Raw genomic sequence first — 25185 nt, forward strand, 5'->3', positions numbered from 1 at the left:
TAGTATTTCACATATTATATTGGAAAATCTTCTGTCGTAAATGTTACACATAGATGAACGTGATTTAAGAGGGATGAATAGGGAAACAACACAGAGAATTTATAGCAAGATAGATTTTGAAATAGATTTTGAGTCAGGCAAGAGCCAGCCATGGAAGACACGCCAGCCCAGAGCTTCCACAGGGTCGGATGCGTGTGGCCCACCAGAAGCCTCAACCCCTTAGGGCTAAGTGACACAACCCTTGATTACGACGGTACGACCCTTGAGCAAGACGGTACGACCCTTGAACACGGCGGCACGATCCTTGAACATGGCGGCACGACCAGTGGTAAGGAGGGATTGGCCTCTCACCTGCTTGATATAGGTTGGGTTTACAAGCCAGCTCTTCATACCTAAGAGTTGTACTGCCGTGGCCAAGGGCCGTACCGTTTTACCCAAGTAATTGTAGCATTGTGCTCAGGTAGCGTAGCCCATTGCTGAATGACCACATCCCAGTTTTCTATATACAAATAATGAGAATTCAAATGACAGACAAACTGAGTAAAACACTCAAAAAATTGTCGTTTTTTTTTTATCTCACTATTTGCGCTTTTTGTGATATTTCCACAAGCATGAGAAATGAACAGAAAGACAGATTCATGTGTGTTAAGGCTTATCATAACTAGATCTTGTTACACTGAGAGACGTGCCCACATCAGGCAGTGGTTAGGGTTCCCCAGCAAGCAGGCAGCTATCCGTCTGTCTGTCTGTCTCGCTGGAGTGGCTGATTGACACAGAATCTTGGATCCTGTCATCTCTCAAGTCACTCTGAGGAGAGGTCACACATGCAAAAAGAAGTGAGTCATGAATCAAGAAATGGTAGCGGATCGAATTCTTCATTAGAATTGTTAATTGTCGTTGACGACTGTACGCAAAATCAGTGAATAGTTCAGGTAATTTTCATGAACTGATGTGTTTTGATGATGGTGTGATCCTGCCTCATCTTATTTGTGACGTAATTCATGATAGTTTTTGATACCAGCTTAACAACTGTGAACCCGCACTGCATTACCTACCCGACACCCCTCACTGAGGGAGCATTTTCTGCCTGGGTTTGACCAATGTCTGTATTGCTGGTTGGGCTTGGCCACTGTCTGTACGTCTGCCTGGGCTTGGCCACTGTCTGTACGTCTGCCTGGGCTTGGTCACTGTCTGTATGTCTGCCTGGGCTTGGCCACTGTCTGTACGTCTGCCTGGGCTTGGCCACTGTCTGTACGTCTGCCTGGGCTTGGCCACTGTCTGTACGTCTGCCTGGGCTTGGCCACTGTCTGTATGTCTGCCTGGGCTTGGCCAGTGTCTGTACGTCTGCCTGGGCTTGGCCAGTGATGAGAAAGTATTCTTTCTTACAGAGCCAGAATATGTTTCCCACGACGTGATCTCCCTTGACAACAGCGGTCGCAAACCTCAGTCATGTGCTGTGTACCAGAAGGGAGTGGGTGGATATGTGTTTCCCTCACGCTGGTGGAAATGCCTCTCTCAAGTGTTTCCAGTCTTCTTCTGTTATGGTAATGGCACTGTTTCACTTCAGTCAGCCGAGCGCATGCTGCCTCCATCGTTCACTTTAAGCGTCAAATCACGTGCACACTGGGGCTTCTCTGGTGGTGGCAGAAACATCATACAGTTTTGTGGCGTCTTCTCCTCGTCAGACTTTGCCCTCGAGCGAGCAGACTCTGATGACGTGATTGCCTGACTCTTCATAGGCACGAGCTGCGTACTCTGTCACGGTAAGGGTCTCAGGAGTCTACTGGGAAGGTTTTTGATCAAGTCTTGATTTGCTCCACATCTTGTAAATCAGTCGTGGTTTATAAACATTGCCTGTGAGAGGTAATTTCATTTAATGCAGATGAGCCAGTAGGGGCTATCCTTTTGCTCGACTGTAAGTATGGGAGACAAATGCTGTTCTGAGTCTTGAGTATCGTACGCAACAGTGATATCCTTCCGCTAGTACGCAGAACAGAGATCTCTGATAGACGGTCAGTGAACAGAGATCTCCGATAGACGGTCAGTGAAACTGGATTCAGCATAGTCAGATTATCCTATGTCTTATAGCCGTTATTAAGCAAAGAAGAGGGTTTATGAAACAATGGATCTCTAGAGTGCGATGTGTGACACGTTCCTAGAATAGTCTACTATGAACCAGATGTGTGAAACGGGGTTAAGATGGGACTGTCTCGTGGGATGGACACGTTGGTACATCCAATAGCTTGTGGGCCTCTAGGGTGTGAGTCGTTGCCTTTATCATGTACACGATGGTTGGTGTTCACTAACCTGCCATACTCGATATTGTTCTAACTTTACTCGTACGTCTGGCATTTTGGTCTAAATCTATGCGCTATATCCATGAACTTGACATTTTTTTCTCCTATCTACACATATGTACACGTGCGGTAAGCAGTGAGGATATTAAGTCGGTATAGTGAGATTCCTTATAGCCCCTATGGCAACCTCCTGCTTGTGTCAGGCAAAGGCGCAGCACGTCGCCTTAGCCCTTCGTCCAACTGGTGCCACTGTGCAACGCGTCACCCTAGCCCTTCGTCCTCCTGGTGCCGGGAAAAAGCACGTCCCCCTGGCCCTCTATCATCCTGGTGGCGGGGTTCACCCCGGCCTGCAGGTGGAGGAGCCTCGGTGTCCAGCACACAGACCACAACATGAAGGATGTAAGCGTCACTGTCAGCGCTTCCAATGAAGAAAAAAAAATGTCTTTAAGAAATTCGACATTTCAAGTTTCACGTGAAATTAGAGCGTTTTCCACAACTACCTAAGATTACAGGGCATGTCTTTTTTAATTATGTCGCTTAAAGTAGAGTGTTAATGGAAGAACATAAAGTCATTCGTCCTCCAAGTGCGGAGAGACGTGTCTGTCAGAGGAAGACATCACAGGTGGTCAGGAAAACAAAGAGAATAACGTAAGTCGTCCTCCAGTTTAGCTGCGGAAAGAGAGAGGAATCGGTTCCATGTCGGCTAATCCTCAAGTACCCACTGCCCACACAACATCTATGGGATGCGGTGGCCTGACGGGAGCTGCTTGACCTAGACAGAGGGGGAGGCCAGCAAGCAGTCAGTTCTCGAGGACAGGAGGCCAAAGTAACACACGTAAATGCAGTCTGAGTCACAGTAATGGGAGAGCTTATGATATATATATATATTTACATTTTAGTTCCACGTACACCACCGCAACACAAGAGGCCAAACACAACAGCACTGCGCCTCCCAGTGTATCACATCTTTGAGTATGACACACACACACACACACACACACACACACACACACACACACACACACACACACTCCACGTTTAAGAATACACAGTGAGAATAAGGTACATTTCACAGTTTTGTAGCCACAATTCTTTTTCTTTCCATAATCCATAGTTTCTTTCTTTTTTTTTCAAGTATAACACCAAAAGTTTCTCCGAGTGAGATATATTTCGGCAAGTATCCCCTTCGTCACCCCATGGGGGGTTTCGGGGCTGCTCCCTTGGGTATACAGGCGTCAGAGGTGAAGAGCTCCCTCAGGGGTAGCACGGACGCCGCCCGTGAAGCGGTGTGAACGCTGCCGCTGGACGTCATCCCTGGGGTAATGTTGACGCTGCCCCTGGGGTATAGCTCGGACGTTACCCGTAGGGTAATGTTGACGCTGCCCCTGGGGGCAGAGTGGCAATCACCCCTGGGTTTGGTATGGGCACCGCCCATGGTGCACCCCAGCTGGGCTCAGGCAGTTCAGAAGGCATCAATATCTGTGAAGGAGAGGAACTCCGTCGCTGTCTCCTCCTCCTCCTCTATCGCCTCCGTCAGGTTCTGTGGGAGAGAAGGATGGATGAGTCTCTGTGTCATATTGTTTGTGTGTGTGTGTGTGTGTGTGTGTGGTGTGCCCTGCACCATCTCTCATACTATAGCTTTACATGAAACACTTTGTAGTGCACCATAATTAAGAGGTGTTCCATGAAACGCTTGTGTAATGCACCATAATTAAGGGGTGTTCCATGAAACACTTGTGTAGTGCACCATTATTATCAGGAGTGGGATAAGAATAGGTGGCAATACTGTTTGGATAGCAGTATAAAGCACGTGGCACATACCTTAGCCAATGATGGAATTTTTCTCAAGTTATAAGCCGGGTTAAGTTGCAGGTTAAACCTCTTCCATAAGGGGCAGAACTCAAGTAAAATCCAGACTACCGTTATGGGCCTTATGCCAGTCAGTTCGCTGGAGGTTGGGAAACGAAAGGATGAAGTTGTACGAGTAATTGATTTAGACTTTTCAAGTCTCAACCAAGGTTATGTTATACGTTAAAGTGGGACTCCCAGTGACGGACGGACGGACAAAGCAACGCCAAGCTACATACGCCTCAAAAAAGAAAAATAATGCAAGGAAATAGGATGGAAAGTGGTACAGTTTCTTTGAAGACTTTCTCTTACCAAAGGAATCCATCGTTTCCCTGTTTGTGCGTCGACTGCACCCTAAGGCTGCAGAATGCTCGTCATGGGATCCTGGGGTTATGTTGTGAGTGGAGAATCATCATCGGCAAGGTTGTATCACTGTCAGTGGACGAAAACAGTGCAGTCTTTTCGAGGAAGTTGTCATTCCAATGGAGTCCACCATTTCCCTACTACGGGCTGCAGCGCAGCCTGAAATCTTCAAGAGCTTTCATAAACTTTAGACCCTTGGCTTCTGAAGCTTCAAGGTTGCACTACAATCAGTGGCAAGGAAATTATGGACTCCTTTGAAGTGAGAAGTTCCTCGACGAATGTGTACAGCTTCTCGTCCATGACAGAGGTACAGGCTCACGTATGGTGACTGTTCGCTCGTGGCGTAACTCTACCCCAGAAGCTGTCTTCTGTTTCCTCATCTGAAAATACGGCCTGCCGAAGATGACTTTACGCTCACCGTGTGACCTGAAGCAGCCGGAGTCCGCGTTAGCGAGGTAGCACCAGGAGCAGAAGAAGATAGGGACTCATTCCCTCACACTCATTCTCTAGTTGTCATGTGTAATGCACCGAAACCACAACACTCTATCCACATCCAGGTCCCACAGACCTCTCTATGGTTTCCCCGAGCTCCTTCAAATGCCCAGATTAAGTCCATCGATAGCACGTTCTCTTCCGTGTACCACATTACTCCAACTCATTCTCTCCCATGAATGCATTTCACCCCCTGCATATTTAGGCCCCGATCACTCAAAACCTTATTCGCCCCATCCATTCATCTCCAATATGGTCTCCTTCTTCTCCTTGTCCCCGCCACTTCTGACACATTCACCGTCTTTGTCAACGTCTCTCCACATATTTTCTCCACATGTCCAAACCATTTCAACACATGCTGTTCAGCAGAGTTCTTGTTACCACACCTCTCGTACCCTACCATTACATACTCGATCAACTCTCCTCACACCACTTATTATCCTCGTATATTTCATTTCCAACTCGGTTGCTTTCTTCCGTGTGTTCTCACCAGCAGCCCATGCTTCGCACCGCTGGGATCATAACTTGGTGTGAGAAGAAAAGCTTTGGTTACCTCGGAGGGGAGGGGATAGTATACTGGCCTGCCACGTGGTGGTCCCGGGTTCGAATCTTAGGCACCCATTGGTAAAGTGATTCCATCCGTTTCATGTGTTCCGTACGTACTAGAAGCATGAGTTCTACCGTGGTTCTTGTTACGACTCGTGTGAGTATGAGCTTTCCGTCACCTTTGAGATCACGTGACGTGAAGGGGGGATCTCTCTGGACCATATGATGATCTAAGATAAAAAGCATTTGTCACCTGCGAATCGAATGGATGGATACCTTGCTAGCATGACGCACAGTGGTCCAGGGTCCGTATCCTTGGGGCGCAGCGGTTAATCGTTTCTAACAGTTTCGTGTCCCAAATGCTAATTGTAGCCCCATTTTATGAGATAGGTCTTCCACCTTCTCAAAATCGATTAATCTTCAAATGGCCAAGCCTCAAGGACCTATTTTTTGAGACTAAAGTCCTCAGCATTTATAAGAAAAAAAAATAGATACCATTTTGACAAATTTTTCTTAAGTTTTTATTGTTGCCTTTGCGATTGCGTGCAGTATTGAACATCTGTTGTGGACAAGAGAATGATTTTTTTATTTAGTGTTTATTCATCATACCAATTTACGCGGGCTTTCGTATTCACTATACACTCATTATGTTATGGAGATTTAACGTAATACACATCATCATGTGAACAAAGTTAAAATCGTGCAATGAAACGAAGTTTATTGTAAACCCATTTTCTTGTTATACTCGCTTGCTCCTCATTTCATTTTTAGTCTTTTCCCATTATTTTTTTCTCTAACCGTAATGCTTCCTTCTCCCTCTGGGACCCGTTTCTCTCCCTGCTCTCCCGCCTCACCTGGTCGTCAAAGGTCGTGTCAGCAAACGGCTGGAAGGTGTCCCTCATTTCGTCCAGTGAGTCGGCCAACCTGTGCCTCTCCCCCGTCTCGTCGAAGGGAGACAAAGTGGTCGGCCACCTCCCGACCTCGACCTCCTCCGTCTCTTCGGCCTCCGTCACCTGGAAGTTGAGCAGAGCTGTTACTGGGGACTCTCCTGTGACGGCTGCTATGGCCTCTGTTACTGATGATGCTGTGTGGTGGACTATTGTTAATGCCCCTGTTACTGCGCCTGGTGTTACTAAAACTAATGCTGGTGTTGATGCAATTATTGGTGGTGCTACATTAGACTGGTGTCACTATTGCTACTGGTACCATCGATGGTGCAGTATTGCATTAATACTTCTGATTATACTACTGTTCGTATTGATGCTGCTGGTGTTTCTGTTGATGATGTGTTTACTTATGCATCTGTTGATATTGCTACGTCTGTTGATGCTACTGCTATTACTAGTACCACTACGTTTCCCACTGCTACTGTTGATGCGGACATGTTCCGTTATCTTTTGCTTCTGTGACGAACATTGATGCTACTCTGTTGATGCCTTTTTTCAGCTCTACGTAATAGCTTTGTTACTGTCTCTTCCGTTTTTGGTAGTGTTACTCAATCTCTGTTGCTACTGTTGTCAATCATGTTACCTAATTTGCTATTGTTGTAGGTAGTGTTATTGATGTATGGTAAATCTTATTGTGAAATTTATCATCAGAGTATGCAAAACATATCTTCACACTGTTCGTCTGTATTTCCTAAACCTATGATAAAACTTTTAGAATTCTCTTCCAAACGTGTGGCATGATATTCTAGTGCTGATTATTAGCATCTTCGTATGTGGAGGGATTATTTGATTGGTCTTATAGCTTTTGATGAGAGAATTACTTTATTGCTACTGCCGTTGATCGTATTGATTTAATTGCTGCTGGTGATTTTAAAGTTAATGACTGTGATGATGTACTACAACTACTCCTATTACTATTGCTACAACAGTTACTTCTGTTACTACTACTACTCCTCCTACTACTACTATTACTATCAGTAATTTAGTTCCTCTAATACTTTTATTAACTCAAGCACCTTTTGCTTTACCACCTGCAATAAATTTAAGCGTGAAAGTTGTACTGTATAACAGTCATAACTTACATAAGAGAATGTCATGATTTTGGTAAGTGTGGCTCTGGACTGATTAATGTTTGTGTCTTAGTTGTACCCATGATGCCCATCCGTCCCTCAGACATACCAGCTAACCATGAGAGCTACAACGTAAGTACCATTAAGTCTCAGTACTTCTGTAAATCCCCATACTTACAAAGAAGGCTAATTACTTACTATGTCCCTCTCTGTGGCCGTCTGGGTGAGTAGCATATCTTCGGAGGCTGAGGAATCAGCAGGAGCAGCAACCACGGAACTCTGATTAATGAAAGGATCCAACTCGTCAAAGTCGTCCAGGCTCATGGGAGGGTCAGTCAGAGGTGCCGACGCCATCTCTCCCTCGGCCTCCATCATGTCTGGTCTGGTCGTCATTGGTTGCATCATCTCTGGTGTCGTTGTCCATGGTTGTATCATCAACTCTGGCCTTGTCGTGTCTGGCTCCACCAACTCTGGTCTCGTTGTGTCTGGCTCCACCAACTCTGGTCTCGTCGTCAGTGGCTCCACCTCTGGTCTTGTCTCTGGCTCCATCATTGGCCTCATCGTCTCTGGCTCCATCATTGGCGTCATCGTCTCTGGCTCCATCATTGGCCTCATCGTCTCGGGCTCTATCATTGGCCTTATCGTCTCTGGCTCCGTCACCTCTGGCCTCAGAGTCCATGGCTGCAATAACTCTGGCATGGCCGTCTCTGGCTGCGACATTTCAGGCTTCATCATCTCGGGCATCAGCATGTTTGGACGGAACCTCTGTGAAAATGGGAGAGAAAATTTATCTTAGTTTTGTAAGTGATCTTCATCGAACGTAGTTTCTTATCACGTTAAAATGATATAACAATTACGATGTTTTGATATGTTGGGTAAATCGCCATTAGTTCAGCATCCTGACGAAGGTGGCGCTCCGGTCGTCAGTAATCAACAAGTCTTTCGCACACGAAGATAAACATGACATATATGATATGGGTAACTAAACGGTTCATATGAATGAGAATTTAAGCGACAGTCTGATCCAACTGATCAATTGTAAGGCTTATAATATTTTGCTTAGAAATCTAAAGCATTGAGTTCTTTTAGAGTTCGAAAGAGCAGCACGAGAAAAACAGAGACTGTTTGATCTTGGAATCGTTGTTATTATGTGCAAGATAGGACGGATGTTTCATAAAAAGAAAAAAAAAATACTTGTATGGACTCTGTCAACCACGACAATATGATTCCAGATAGATGGAGGGTAGATCGCACTTCAGCAGTTAATATGATTTCGTCAGACTTTACAGCGCATGACATGTTTCACGGAGACAGTCCTCCTCATCAGATGTTAACATTTCATAGCGAAGACATCTGTGGAGATGTAAACATTCTGTTCCCAGTGAGCCATTGTTCTCACCGTGTAATGTAGTGCTGCATGTATGTTTATGCTGCTGTTGTGTCAGGGTGTTGTGTTGTGTTGTGTTGTGTTGTGACTGTGACGCGTCGTCTGCATAAGAAAAGACCACATTGTTGTTTGCTGGAGGTACTGGGAGGTCATATAGGAATAGATTGAAGAGATAGAGAAAGAACAGCTCCTTAGGGAACTCCATTGTAGAGTTTAATGGTTTCAGAGGTAAAGTCGTGAGTAGTTCTGGCATGGCTGCTGGCTATGGAGTTGTCGTACCATTTTTTGTCACTGTTTTAGAGGATGGTGTCAAGTATCTTTTGTGCGATGATGCACTGGGAGACAGTGTCAAATGCTTTATTGATGTTTGTTGCCACTGGCAATGTGCGGGATGGGGGTTGCGGTTGGTTGAAGCCATTTAAGTTATGTTTCGTGAATTTTATGTGCAGTATGGTGGTAGCTACAGTGGTTGAGTCTGAAGCCATGTTGCGTTTGATTTTGTCATTGTATATATATATATATATATATATATATATATATATATATATATATATATATATATATATATATATATATATATATATATATATCTTTTCTTTCATACTATTCGCCATTTCCCGCATAGCGAGGTAGCGTTAAGAACAGAGGACTGGGCCTTTGAGGGAATATTCTCACCTGACCCACTTCTCTGTTCCTTCTTTTGGAAAAAAAAAAGAAAAAAATGAGAGGGGAGGATTTCCAGCCCCCCGCTGGAAATATATATATATATATATATATATATATATATATATATATATATATATATATATATATATATATATATATATGGGAGCGGGAGGCTGGAAACCCTACCCTCTTTTTTTTTTTTTTTTTAAATTTTCCAAAAGAAGGGACAGAGAAGGGGGCCAGGTGAGGATATTCCCTCAAAGGTCCAGTCCTCTGTTCTTAACGCAACCTCGCTAATGCGGGAGATGGCGAATAGTATGAAAGAAAGAAAGAATATATCATAGGGTGGGGGAGGGGGCGAAAATCCTGGGAGCCTTGAAGAATGTGTGGAAGTCGAGAACATCATCTCGGAAAGCAAAAATGGGTATGTTTGAAGGAATAGTGGTTCCAACAATGTTGTATGGTTGCGAGGCGTGGGCTATGGATAGAGTTGTGCGCAGGACGGTGGATGGGCTGGAAATGAGATGTTTGAGGACAATGTGTGGTGTGAGGTGGTTTGATCGAGTAAGTAATGTAAGGGTAAGAGAGATGTGTGGAAATAAAAAGAGCGTGGTTGAGAGAGCAGAAGAGGGTGTTTTGAAATGGTTTGGGCACATGGAGAGAATGAGTGAGGAAAGATTGACCAAGAGGATATATGTGTCGGAGGTGGAGGGAACGAGGAGAAGTGGGAGACCAAATTGGAGGTGGAAAGATGGAATGAAAAAGATTTTGTGTGATCGGGACCTGAACATGCAGGAGGGTGAAAGGAGGGCAAGGAATAGAGTGAATTGGAGCGATGTGGTATACCGGGGTTGACGTGCTGTCAGTGAATTGAATCAGGGCATGTGAAGCGTCTGGGGTAAACCATGGAAAGTTGTGTGGGGCCTGGATGTGGAAAGGGAGCTGTGGTTTCGGGCATTATTGCGTGGCAGCTAGAGACTGAGTGTGAACGAATGGGGTCTTTGTTGTCTTTTCCTAGTGCTACCTCGCACACATGAGGGGGGAGGGGGAAGGTATTCCATGTGTGGCGAGGTGACGATGGGAGTGAATGGGGGCAGACAGTGTGAATTGTGTGCATGGGTATATATGTATGTGTCTGTGTGTGTATATATATGTGTACATTGAGATGTATAGGTATGTATATTTGCGTGTGTGGACGTGTGTGTGTATACATTGTGTATGGGGGTAGGTTGGGCCATTTCCTTCGTCTGTTTCCTTGCGCTACCTCGCAAACGCGGGAGACAGCGACAAAGCAAAATAAATAAAATGTATATATATATATATATATATATATATATATATATATATATATATATATATATATATATATATATAAAGTCTAGAGGGGCTCTTGACCGTGACAGGAGCCTTCGACCATATAAAACAAAAGAGAAAGAGACCGGATGTTGTGGTAAAGAAATGACTGAATGCCGTTGTGAGAAGTGACTTTGTGCTATAGAGAGGAAGAAAGACTGGATGCCGTGGTGAGGACTAACTTGATGCCGTTGTAAGGAGTAACCGGATGCCGTGGTAGGAAGTGATTGGATGCCGTGGTAAGGAGTGAGTGGAAGCCATGGTAAGGAGTGACTGGATGCAGTGGTGAGGAGATACAGGATGCCGTGGTAAAGAGTAGCTGGATGCTGTGATAGGGAGTGACTAGATGCCGTGGCAAGGAGTGACTGGAAGCCGCTGTGAGGAGTGAGTGGTTGCCATTGTAAGGCTGACTAGATACCATGGTACGAAGTGACTGAAGGCCATAGTGAAGAGTGACTGGATATCGTGGTAGGAAATGAAAAGATATCGTGGTATGGTGTGACTGGATATTGTGGTAGGAAGTGACTGGATGCCTTGGTAAGGAGTAACTGGAAGCCGTGGTAAGAGTGACTGGATGTCATGGTGAAAAGTGACTGGATGCCATGGTGAGGAATGACTGGATGTCATGGTGAAGAGTGACTGAATACCATGGTAAGGAGTGACTGGAAGGCACGTTTAGGAGTAACTGAATGCCGTGGTAGGTAAGGAGAGACCGGATTCTGTGGTAAAAGTGATTGGATGCCATATCAAGCAGTGACTGGATGCTGCGGTAAGGAACAGTAGCAGGAGCATAAAGTTCTTGGTCACCATGATTTGTTACCAGTTAGGGCTTTATCGTCCTGCGTCATTTCAATATTCATATGCGTATTACCTGTTTGATGCCTGGCGGAGTTATCATGCAGTGTATTTCATATAAAGGAAACAGTAATTGTCGTACGTTTTAATTTGTCTGATGTAACCCAGGACCATACGTGAAGTGGCAGCAAAAAGAGTCTTATGATAAAACTGAGCAACAGAAGTGGGTGTTCAAGATTTTCGATTGGTGGTTATAGCTTGGACGTTGATGACCTTAATGACCCTGGCAGCTGATTAGCCTAAAGCCTAAATAACCAACAAACCTGAAGAGATGTAAGCATAAAACGAGTTTTTTTTATAAACTGATTTCCTCTTCGTAAATTCCGTGAAGCGAATTTCATCTTACATGATAAGCCTCATGATATTGGCGCTAAGACTTTTACAGAAAATGACTCTATAATACTCGATATGAATTATAACATGAAATACAACTCTGTTGACGACTTTCTTCTCAATTTAGTTTTAATAAGACCTGAAGGTACTGAAGCGCGAGAGTCCTTGCGTTTGTTTATGTTTGAGATTATATAATGGTGCAAACCCAGACAAAACGGCTCTCGAATCCAACACCCGTTCGAATGAGTTTATACGACTCTGGCTTCGACCAGCTTCCACCTAATCTTGCTTGAATAAAGACGTCTTTGACATCCCCCGGCTTTCACTAGTACCGGACATTTTGTTGCGTGCAAGAAGGCCAAGGTATACTTGCGGCTGCACACAGGGGATCATCACCACTCTCGTCAGTCTCAGCTGCGTGTTCGACCTCGTCGTTAACGACTTCGGGCTCGTTTTTAAAGTTTTAGATTCGTAGTTTAGTTTTTTTGAGATAAGAATCAATGACATCGCTCTACAAGGAAGAAAGTGTAAAGAGAAATTTGAATCTACATGCGGATGATATGTACTGGGTAATTCCTCAGGCTTTCCTATTCTGCCTTCTCGGTTACGAAAGGCCAATTCTCCCATTCACCCCCCCCCTCTCTCTCTCTCTCTCTCTCTCTCTCTCTCTCTCTCTCTCTCTCTCTTACCTGGTGCTCTTTGGTCTGGGTGCTGAGCCTGGCCGCCTCCATCGCCATCTTCAGCTGGTCTGCAAGAGGATCGTGATCTGAGTACAATGGTTGGTACATGCCAGTCTGGCCAAGAGCCTAAACATTATTTACAGCGAACACTTTGGTCTCGCATTATATCTTAAGTCACTGTCCATGGAATGAAGCCTACCATAAAGCTGTCTGGTATCCGGTACGTATATATGTGTATACAAGAATTAATGTCTAAGTTTCTCCTATTGTTGGTCAATAGAACTGAATATAAACTTACATCACAAAGAGAAAAGTAAACTTTCTACCTACGGCTCGCATGAGGAGCAGTTAAGAATAAAACACTGTGTGTTAAAACACTGTGTGTATAAAGGTTATCATTATCATAAATGGTCAATATCTTGTAAGGAGAAAATTTAGGGAACCTTAACATTTAAGAGAGGTTGGCAGTTTCTCAGCCAGTGCATATCTCCCCCTCCCATCTACCCCTTGCCTGAGGAGCTAAACTTCACCATTTGTCACACTACCGTCATCACTCGCCTCCAGGATTCACGAAATGTTCTGATTGCACAGCGTCAGGAGATAATGAACCATGTAGATTGCCAGTGACGGAAGCACGGTGGGAGGGTAATGCTCCGCAATTCGTAACAAATGAAAAAAAGGAATACCCTGACATCGAAAGCGATGAGGATCAACACCAACGAATAGAAATAAAACCAACTGGTTCATGCTTCAGGAAAGTATGCCAGTAAGTCTTTCTGAAACTAGATAGCAATGGAAACACAAGCTAAACCCATCCCTCTACCGGCAGTAGTACGAACATAGAACCCGTGGTTCTCACGGAGCCTCAAAGCGCCAAGAGAGGCTCCGGTCATCCACATAGTGAACGATGCACAGCTGAGCTTAGCTCAGCTAATCTTCTTACCGCAACAGACAACATCATCAGTACGTACACAACCCCAATCGGCTGAGGTATGTGAATATTACCAAAAATACGCATTCAGCAAGCCATCCAAACATCACATTAAAACCTAAACTGTATATCTGCACACCCCGAAATTGTGTCATTCCGAAAATGCAATTTACCCTCTCCAACCCCATCCTCTTCCCCTTTCATAATCGCTCAGTTGGACAAAATAGATGTTCAGTGGACGTTACAAGATATGGGTTTGGGTATATGGTTGTACTTCTGCCCTGCTTTCTACTCTCCGCGTTATCTTTGTAACTTGTCATAAATTCTTTTGATAAGTGATAACGTACTGAAAGAGATTTAAGTTAATGATGAATTAGCCATTTATAGATTGATAAAACCTATCCATTAGACAACGCATTAGGCGAGTGTGCAATGATTGACATTGAGTTTCAAAGGTTCCGGATTCGAATCTCGGGCACGGAGGCGTTCGCTTTACCAGACTTGTCTCATTCATTCCAGTTGTGAATGCGCGCGCACCCGTCCTGTCGAGAAGTTGCTGTACACGCCTCAAATGGATGGTCATAACATAGGTGACTTTTCGCCATGGTGTTATGCTTGACCATATATACACGGACCAGAGAGACCCACGGTCTAAGCGAGGTGGTTCGTCCTTAACATTACTGAATAAGGTTCATTCCTCATAAAAGAAGCAGAAGAAAAGGGTTGCAAAGCAATGATTCCCTCCACACCCACCAACCCCTCCGACAACATGCCGGACGGAAAACAGGTGGAAAAATTAACTTGAAGGACTAATTTGCCTAAAGGAAATGTTTATCGGAATCAGTGGTTGAGAAGATAACATAATATTCAAGCCTAAACTTGAACATATTAACGGAGTTATTCCACGATTTTCCTCCCCTCGCCATTTTTTTTTTTTTTTTTTTGTCTATTTTCACTTCTCTCTGCTTCCTCATAGCCTTCCTAAGAACTCTCCCTTTTTCTCTTGCTCATTCTACCTTGCATGTTATCACCCCTTCTCCCTGTCTCTCTCTGTCTCCACTCTATCCTTGGCCTTTCCATTCCTTATCCCATTCTCTTTCTCTTTTCCCTTTTCTTCTTCCTCCTCCTCTTCTGTCTTTGTCTCTATTTTCCTCTTGGCTGTTGAATCAGTCTTCTATATTTTTTCTGACGTGACGAACAATGAGATGATCAGGTATCATTAGAAGAGTCTGCAAGTCTGTCATCCCCCTTAGTAAGATCTAATGTAGACCTGGTAGTTTACATGGAGTCGTTATTGAACAAAAGCATCAGTTTTTCAAATTCAGGAATACCAAAGAAATTAACGTAGTTTACCCTAGACGCAAATAAAATAATGATTCGTTCAGATGAAAAAAAAAAAATTGTTTTGCTGCTTTGTTTATTTGTACCAGGAGGAAAATTGCATACAGAATCTCGCACTTTATTCTTCACAGGTAAAAGAATCACGAAGTCACTTCTTTGCCTGAATAAAAGAAAGAAAATAATGCCTTCAGTCGTCCTGTTGCTGGTTCATGATAAGATGGGAGGATGCTGTGGCGTTCCGATGCTAATTCATCCTGGATAAAGATCAGTCCACACCATCTTTTTTTCCCACGAAAATGTACGAGGTTATGTAGTTTATTGTATAGGAAGAATCGAATATAAAAGTATTAAAGATTTAGCTATATGAAGATGAATAACCAAAAATTACCACTTTGATTTTGTCACATCGGGCCCCGTTTGTCTGTTCTTGGAAGAATTTATCTAATTCGTTATCATTGCATGTTTACAGGAAGGCATTTTTCTTTTACTGATATGCCTGTTCACTTGTTCAAATTGGTTATATGCTTTTCTCCTCTACCTGATCTATTTAAGGTCCGTGACGGCCATTCACTCCCACACTATAGTGACGGTCACAGGCCACGCACGCTACACTCACGGTCCAGTCAAATATCATTTAAAGCATGTGTATGGGAATGTACACTCTAGCGATTACATTCAAATCAAGATCCAATAAAGTCCAAGAGACAATCCGCTGAAAGATATATTGACTGGAGCAGGATTGCACTGTGGGCGTCACTTTCCGTGGCCAGCCGACCGTCAGTGTGAACTGGTTACAGTGTGTTGCTAACACCAGTCTTGCTGCTTCACTCGTCACTAAGTCTGGTGCTGTGAAACATGGATTCATAGGAGAGGAAATTATGCAAGTGGGATCATGAAATATGTTAATTATGAAATATACCAATAGATATATGCTTATTATAGATCTATTTCTATAAATGTAGCCTCTGCAAATGATTCAAACGATTCTATCATTCGTTTTCAAAACATTATTAATTGATTTAGCGAAATACAAGATGGAGAAAGTTAACCATAGTACCGTGACCGGAACGAGATCATTCCTTGACAGGGCCGTGACCGTCATCATAGTGAGAACGAAGCCTAGCAAAGCATCAGACATACTGTACGTATAGCTTCGAACCATATATCTCTCTCATCTTTTTATCATGTTTTCTACGTAGAATCCTTTTGGTTTTCACAATCTCTGCAGCTGTTCTTCGTTTATCGTATATTCTACCCTCTGTAGTGTCAGCTGAACGACGTAACATTATTTGCTGCTGAGGCAACGGGTTTCGCTTTTCTTCTTCTTCTTCGTCTTTTTCTTCTTCTTCTTCTTCTTACCGTTACCTTCTGTGCATGTTATAACTAAACAAACGAATAACATGCACGGAAAACTAATCACTGGTAGAAGCTAGGCAGAGGAGTACTGGGAAAGTAATAATTAAAAGATTCACTGTGAAACGATTATTACATCGGTGAAAACGATAATTGGTTATTGCAGTGAAAGTGCGTATGTGTACATCGCGGGCCGCTGCTAGCCTAGCTACAACCGGGTGGTGCCTGGAGCTTTGTGTGGCTGCTTTTGAAACTAAATTACCGCGAGAAAAAACTTCGATAATCACTTATGACGTTCTGTAAAACTTTATTGTGCTCATTATAACACATTTTTTTTTTATAAACAAACTAAACATGATAATTGATATTTTTAAAAGATAATTTTTATACGCGAAAAGTTAGATGGATTATTGCGAGTTTGAATTAGTATTGTGTGTATTGATGGAAATTTATATGAGTTCCTTCAGTACGTGAACGTGCATCCAAGCACTCATACTTGATAAGAGCTTTAACTTAGCAATCTTCTTTATTCTGTAAACAGACGTGGAGAAAGTTAAGCTGTAAATGCGAGACGAGATGTATCCAGTGCACCTGTGTCCAACTTCCGAAAGCTAAAGGAACAAAAGTAAACAAGTCATTGATTGTGTGGCTGGTTGCAAAACTCACCCTAGAAAATGTACAGGCGATGCCAGGCTCCGTGACTGCAGTGGAAAGTAAATGGTCTGGAGTTGTATGAACGACTGTAATCCATGTTTCAATAATTTTGGTTGGCGAGGCAAAGTGAGACTCCAATCTTTCTCATATATATATATATATATATATATATATATATATATATATATATATATATATATATATATATATGTTCGTCATTGGCGAGGTACCAACTGGAACAGACGAAGAAAGGAAGCCGCATTCGCCCTCATCCATTTTCTACTTGTCATATGTAATGCACCGAAACCACTGCTCCCTATCCACTATCAGGCCCCACAAACTATTCTGTGGTTCCCCCCGACCGCCCCACATGCTTCAGTCCATTGAGAGCACGTCGAGCCCCTTACACCATATCGCTTCAATTCAGTCTCTCCTATGCACGCCTTTCGTCCTTCAATTACGGCAGTAATTGCTAGGGCGCTGCACTACACGTTTGTTTCTGCCTGGTCACCTTCACTGTTGCCAACCAACTGTATTCAGACTCTTGTAAACCCGCCTTTATTAAATCCTCATCATTTATTTTTCACTCCATTCTTCCATCTCCAGTCTAGTCTCCTCCTTCTTCTTGTCCTCTCCACTTCTGACACTTATATCCTCTTTGTCAACCTTTCCTCGCTCATTCTCTCCTTATGTCCAAATAATTCCAGCACATCCTCTTCGGCTCCCTCAACCACACTCTTCCTATTACCACACCTCTCCCTTATCCTTTTATTACTTACTCGATCACAGCACCTCACACCACATATTGTCTTTAAACATCGTATTTCCAGGACATCCACCCTTCTTCGTACATCCTTATCTAAAGCCCATGCCTCGCATGCATATAGCATCGTTAGGACTACAGTACCTTTAGACATACCCATTTCTCTCGTTCCATGCAACGATATCTCTTTCTCTTAACACATATTTACCAATGCTCTCAGAACCTTTTGAAAACCCCCTCACTCACTCTATGGCTCATTTCCGCTTCCATATGCTGCCATGTCCATTCCCGGGTATTTAAAACACCCCACTTCCTCCGAATTTTCTCCATTCAACTCGCACCCTAGTTAACCTGTCTCTAACTTGCTAAACTTTGCTTTCTTTGACATTTACTCTTAACTTCCTCCTTTCACTCACTCTTCCAAACTCTGTCATAACTTATATAGTTTCTCACTCGCATCTACCACTCGTGCTGCATCATCAGCAAACAACAGTTGACACATCCCAGGCCTCCCACACCCCCTACAAACTGCGTACTCGCCGCTATTTCCAAAACTCTTGCGTTTAGCTCCTTCACCATCCAATTCATAAACAAATCAAACAACCATGGGGACATTACACGCTCCTACCGCAGACCAACCTTCACATGGAACCATTCACTTTCCTCTTTTCCCGCTCGTACACACGTCTTAAACGCTTGGTAGAAACTTCTCATTGCTACTGCAAGCTTTGTTCCTACATCATATATTCGTAATACCTTCCGAAAATGGCAGAGGAGAGACGGAATTTTTGTGTTGATGGAATTAAGAAAAATGAAAAAAAAATAAATTGCGAATTTGTTTGTACGTGATGAGGCGGAGTGTCTCCGCAAAACATGTAGTGATGCATGTATAGAAAAATATGTAAAATACAATCATCTGAACTACAGAATTGCGTTTCACCCTCATATATATATATATATATATATATATATATATATATATATATATATATGTATATATATATATATATATATATATATATATATATATATATATATATATATATATATATATATATATATATATATCCTGAGAGAAGTTGAGAAGCTGTATGTCTCGCCAGTAAATGTGGAGAAGATATTCAGGTGTTTATAACCTCAAGAACATAAAGGCGCAGAACGGACACAGGGTTATTGACGTGATGGAGGTGATGATAACTGTTCACCAGGAGTTATGATGTCGGCCAGTTTAGTGTCGCCAGATGCAGGGTGGCAGGCTCCTGTTTAGTGGCATGATGGCTCTGAGCGCCACAATCACCAGTATAAACACAGTGAGAGCTGCCGGAGGCCAGTGCTTAGGACGCGCCAGCTTCAGCCGGGTTGGGTATTGCCAACTGGATGACACTTACCAGCAAGGAACGGTTTCATGGCCATGTGATTGTGGATAAAAAGTTCGAGAATACTAGTAAGACCGTTGTAACGGATTGGTCCCCAACACCTTGCTTGAAGAATGAGATCACCAGTGAAGACGTTAGTGGTGAAGATTGTCTCTTATCTCGATGACTTCAGTCATGGATACCAGTTCTCATGGAGCCCAGGTCTTCACTTGAAACATGAGAAATAGCTGAAAAGCCAGAGGAGAAGTTAAGAGAGAGGAGGGAAAATTAAGAGGTTTGGAGTAACTAGAAAACCTGCCTCTTAAACAGGGGGAGGTCAGGGCTGTGTAGGAGAGATCTGAGAAGTTAAAAGAGTTCCAAACTTTATTGATTTAGAGAAGGAGGCGGACATCACAGAGGCCAACCCTTGATTGCAAACAGTTACAAAGTAATCGTGAGATGCAGTGGCTAGCTGAGTATTATTATGTGGTCTGCCTAATGGTAGTGGCACACAAGGAGACAGCTTTGGGGGGCAGGAACCGTAGTAATATATATATATATATATATATATATATATATATATATATATATATATATATATATATATATATATATATATATAAGAAAGTGAACCAACACTATTGCGTAGAGAGAGTTTTGAGATCAGACTGGGAGAGTTGATAAGTCGGATTGCTTTGGACACGAGTCTATCGAGTACATAGGTAAACCTATCACTTTCCCAGATCGTGAGTGTAGTACTCCACTCAAGGACGAATCAGTTCTTTGTCGAGTAGGAGCAACTTTTCAGACAAGGGGAATTTGAGGCATCAAAATAGGACTCCTGATTTCTTAGTTGCAGACCAAACTGTTTATGTTACGTGGGCTTTCGAAAATAGAATCGATGTTATGGTGACACCAAGTATTTATACCGCGCTGTGTGGTAGTCATTGAACCACAAGCAAAAATGAGAACGTTGTGAAGGACTTTAAGATGAGATATGGGAACACACTTGTGTTGTAGAGACGTCCAATTTAGCTAGGTTGTATATACATCGAGGGGAATCCTGTCGATAGATTCATTGTTAAAGCTTGTGATCAGAAATGAAGACTTTTGATAAATATGTGACTGTTATGTGCTCGGCCCAATTTACAGTGGCCGATTTCTTCAGTCAAGGAGATATTGACACTTGTAAAAACGTTTTCAAGATATATATATATATATATATATATATATATATATATATATATATATATATATATATATATATATATATATATATATATATATATATATATATATATATATATTAAGTTCTATCGTGCGTGGGAAGATATCAAAACTATTTCAGTAACACGAATCGTTGCTGTTCGTAGACTTAATTGTAATGTAAAGATCAAATAGTAGAATGGATAAGAGATTATTCATACTTTAAATCTTTCTCAGATAGATGAATAAGTAAAGAGATAGGAAGACTGAAAGACAAATAGAAGGATGAATGGATGCTAAGACAATTAACAAAGTAGAAGGTTAATTTGCGTATATTAGACTATTCTCCTGGGATCGTTCAACGCATGGAGAATTAAACTTCTGTTAGAGAGTTTCAGCTAGACGTCTGGCAGCAGGCACACTGATGGACGGCCGTCGTGCCAGACTTACATTTTTTTTTTTCCATCGGTGTGAAAGGTGTATCGACCCTCATGGACCACTCCTGGAAGATCCTCTAAGGCTATTTATAAGTCTGGTTGATCTGGCCAGAAATGTTAAGGTTATATGATGGACAGTAAGACAAATTGACAGGCATTCCATGCTTTATGATAGTACAGATGCCTTCATATAACCCCGTCACTGGACAGAACCTAAACTCATTCAACCCGGAGGCTCGGCCCGAGCGCACCGGCATGACTAGTACCTCGGGACGAGTCATGCCACACACTGTATAAGGAAAGCCGTAAAATCTTCATACACTTCTTGTACAAGACGATATGACCCTTTTTGCGTCAGGTCAAAGGCCACATCATCATATCCAAGAGTCGAACCGTCCTGCTCGAGGATCATACTCTGGTGCCTATGGGATTAAGGAGATGCCGTAGGATCTCTAAGTGTGACTTCAGCAAGTATATCTTAAGAGAAACACTTGTCATATTATACCCTCTGTAAGCAGACGCTTAGGAAGATGCTGAAGACTAGTGGGTCTATAGTTATGACTTGAGGGGAGGTGGAGAATTTATATTCCATCACTATACACAATAACCAGATGGCCACGAGAAGGCAGGGGTACAATAATGATGGAGCAACCAGAAGTTTCCTGGTTGCGGCGAGCGGTCGAAGAACGAATAATTTGGTATGTTCAAGAGCGATATGTTTGGTATGTTCAAGGGTATACCGACGAGGTGGATAGACTGAGAAAAATGCGGGAGGTTTGTGGGGAGAGGTGGATAGACTGAGAAAAATGCGGGAGGTTTGTGGGGACTCTGTGAGGTTCTGGTGAGATGGAGACAGAGTGAGGCACAGAACGCGTGGGACTAGAGGGGACGAGCAGACGAGCATCACGCAATACATATCTCACTCACAATGAATATTTTCTTTTTCTGGAGACTCAGTTTCCACATTGTCTTCCTTGAGGAGAAGCTTCTCTCTCAGCCAGTACTGTATGCTACTCACCTGGCCAACTCGAGCCTTTCGAAGCTGGACCGGTGCCTCGAGTGGGCAAAGTTGCTCAATATACTTCCCGCTCGAGGATTCTACCGCTGCACGTTCCCTTCCCTTTCTCTTTTATCTCCCGTTTCCCCTACCTCTCTCCCTTCACCTGACGAATACGCCCCTCGGTTCTTGGTTTACATCCCAACTCACCACCGCTCCAACTTTTAACTCACACAGCTGGTGTGGAGTCGGGTGTGGTTCTCTTGTTGTCTCATAAATATTGCACACGTCTCGTGGACACGGCCTTGCCGTCACAAGTTGACACGGCCTTGTCAACACACGCAGAGGACGAGGCAGTATTAACACGTACGGACACGACCTTGAGGGAAACACAAGCAGGTATGGCATTGTCAACACATGTGGACATGACCCTGTCATTATATGTGGACACGACCTTGTCATCATATGAGGGTGCGCACTCTGTTAACCCATACCTAAACATATACAGTTGGACATTCCATCTTCTAACCACATCAGGACACGAGATACACACTTTCAGTACACTTAGACATGCATGTTACCATCACAGTTGTGCGTTTTTTTGTTTTGTTTTGTTTTTTGTCCAGTACAATGGACCTTGTCGACACTCGCCTAAATACGCACCATGTCCGCTCCCCTGGACACGGGTCTTGTCCTCACACCAGCCTTGCCACTGACCAAACATGGATGGCTGATTTTATCTTGATCCAGCCCAGCGCTTAGGCGGACCCTACACCTGGCATGGTCACACCTGGTAGGACCAAACCAGGCACGCCCACACCTAACAGGACAACAGCAAGCATGCCCACACCTAGCACGTCTACACTTGGCCCTCCTATCCTTGTACACTCACACATGGCACGCCCACAACACAATGCACACATTTAGTAAGCCCAAACCTGGTACACCTTCATCTTCGTGTCCACACCAGGCACGTCCAAACTTGGCATGTCCACACTTGGCACGCCTATACCTGACACGTCCATACTTGTCAAAACCACACCTGGCACGTCAATACTTGGCGTGCCCACACCTGGCACGTTCACATCACCCCACGCATACCACCACGCCCACATCATGCCACCCACACTACCACGCCCACAACATGTCATACACAGCAGCACGTCCACATCACCCCACCCATATCACTATGCCCACACCACCCCAACCATACCACCACCCACACCAGCCACAACTTGACCTACCTCCTCCACCAGCAGGCTACACTTAACCCATAATAAAAAAGAAATAGATAAATTCTCGTGGAGGTTGTCAGCTTAGAATGTCATGCCCAAGTCACCGAGGTTGTCTAGGCGGAGTAGGTATTGCCTGGATCTGTATGTCCGCCTGGTCTGCCGATCCTCTCCCAACAGACCAGGATGAAGCAACGAGTGACACAGGCTGGGTTTAACGAGGGATGAATCTTGGGTTAGGTAAGACGTGATTAAGACAACTGCTTAACCTAACTTAAAGAGCTCACTTGCAAATGCTACTGGTCTAATTTAGTCACTGTCAAGGCGGTGTTCTAATCCATTTACTGTCGAGGGAGATGTTAGGTTGGATGAGACATGATTGAAATAAAGAAGCCTAACGTGAACCTTTTAAGCTCAATTGCAAATGCTACTGGTCTGATCTCGTTCCCTGTCAAAGCGGTGTTCTAATCCAGTTACTGTGGAGGAGACGATGGGTCTCTGATCCAGTCATCGTCCTGGGGTTGATATCCTCATTCAGTCACCAAGGTTCTGAACTTTTCATCCAAGTAAATATGTTGATGTGCACATGGATCTGAAGTGTTGGCGAACTCAACCATGCAGTGTTACGTTGCTGGCGGTCTCAACCATGTAGTGTCAAGTGCTGTCGTTCTCAACCACGGGGTAATATGTTAAAGACATTCTCATCCATGAACCATTAAAGTGCTGGCGTTCTCATGTCACTAGCCTTCTCATCCAGCGGTCATGAAGGTGACTACGATGTCAACCATACAGCGTGCATTGCTGACCCAAGACAACATTCATCAGTCGTGGGGTAGGATGTAGACAGCATCCGAGGCCCAGGGGAGCATTACCCTTCGGAGTTAGGAGTGTTGCAGTGATGCTCGGAACCATCTTACCCCTTCAGGTCAGGGTTGGTTTTGCTTTTACTGCGCTACTGGGCTTTATCTAATGTCTCTTCTTTTCAAGCATTATACACTTGCGTCTTTTTTTTTTTATTCAGCATCGTCTTCTTCATTGTTTATTTTTACTGTTTTCTCACACTTTTGATTTACTAGTTGTTGTTTTTTATTCACGGCCATGGCTCGCTGAGGACTGCTTGTTACGGGAGTCTTTGACGCGCATGATAAAAGTCTTATATTTTATCTACCTTAAAGTAGAGAACATGAATCTACGTCATCGAACAGAACCACTCTACATCCCCCGACCACACAACTGCACCACGTTCTCTTAGGTTGCAGATCCGCACGAAGTCCCAAGAACCGTACCAGACCCCGGTAGACCCCAGAACCGCACCACATCACGGTAGCCCCACAACCAGATCTCATCGAAGTAAACCCCAGAACCTCACCACACTCAGGTTGAAGCCAGAGCTGCACTACGTTTAATTAGAACCTAGAACCCCCAGAACCTTTCCCTATTCGAGTAGATCCCAGAACCTCACAACATCTCGGGAGGACCCCGCTGACAGAAGCTGCTAAACCTAGGAGAAATGGGAGAAGGAGAGAGGAGGGACTCCAGTGACGACAGGTGCGTGTGCCGGGGTGAGGGGGTGGGTGGAGGTGGAGCGGGGGTGAGGGATGAAGATTCCTTGCTCGGTGGGACAAGTTTCACTGGGAGGAGACAAGTGTTGTGGGGGTCACAGGAGAAGGTGACCGCGCGAGGTCGTGTGACTCCGGAGGCTGCAGATGCAACAGACGGCCAGAAAATGGTGAGGTCGCTATCAGATATCACTGCTGTTATCAGGAGCCGCATGTCGAAGGTGTTTATGAGAGTCAGATGTAACGCGTGACAGGCAAGTGAGAGTGAGAACACTTTTGGCAAGATATTACTAGAGTCAGATGTGCGGGAGTCACATATAGGAGGAGACAGGCTGGAAGAAAGATACATTACAAGAGTCTGGTGTCCAGGTAGTCACGTATGAAAGGAGATAAGCTGGGAGATGCATCAAGAGTCGGATGTGCAGGTAGTCACATATGAGAGGAGGCAGATGTGTTTATGCAGGTCGCCTGAATGATGGCAATCCACTGCCCGACTCGTTTACTTTACTAACCCTTACAC

General features: G+C 43.9%; 1 protein-coding gene across 1 annotated transcript in view; it reads right to left on the reverse strand.

Annotated features, from left to right (window-relative positions):
- LOC139761928 (uncharacterized) overlaps window positions 1-25185 on the reverse strand; it is a 117036-nt gene continuing 91851 nt past the window's right edge. Inside the window, exons 3-6 of the mRNA XM_071686606.1 lie at window positions 12847-12905; window positions 7762-8328; window positions 6401-6559; window positions 1-3837 (exon numbers count right to left, since the gene is read on the reverse strand). Of these exons, the coding sequence (XP_071542707.1) occupies window positions 3760-3837; window positions 6401-6559; window positions 7762-8328; window positions 12847-12905 (863 nt within the window). The 3' untranslated portion in view covers window positions 1-3759. The remainder of the gene's footprint in view (window positions 3838-6400; window positions 6560-7761; window positions 8329-12846; window positions 12906-25185) is intronic.

This window comes from Panulirus ornatus, chromosome 3 (assembly GCF_036320965.1).
Source record: "Panulirus ornatus isolate Po-2019 chromosome 3, ASM3632096v1, whole genome shotgun sequence".
Taxonomy (NCBI): domain Eukaryota; kingdom Metazoa; phylum Arthropoda; class Malacostraca; order Decapoda; family Palinuridae; genus Panulirus; species Panulirus ornatus.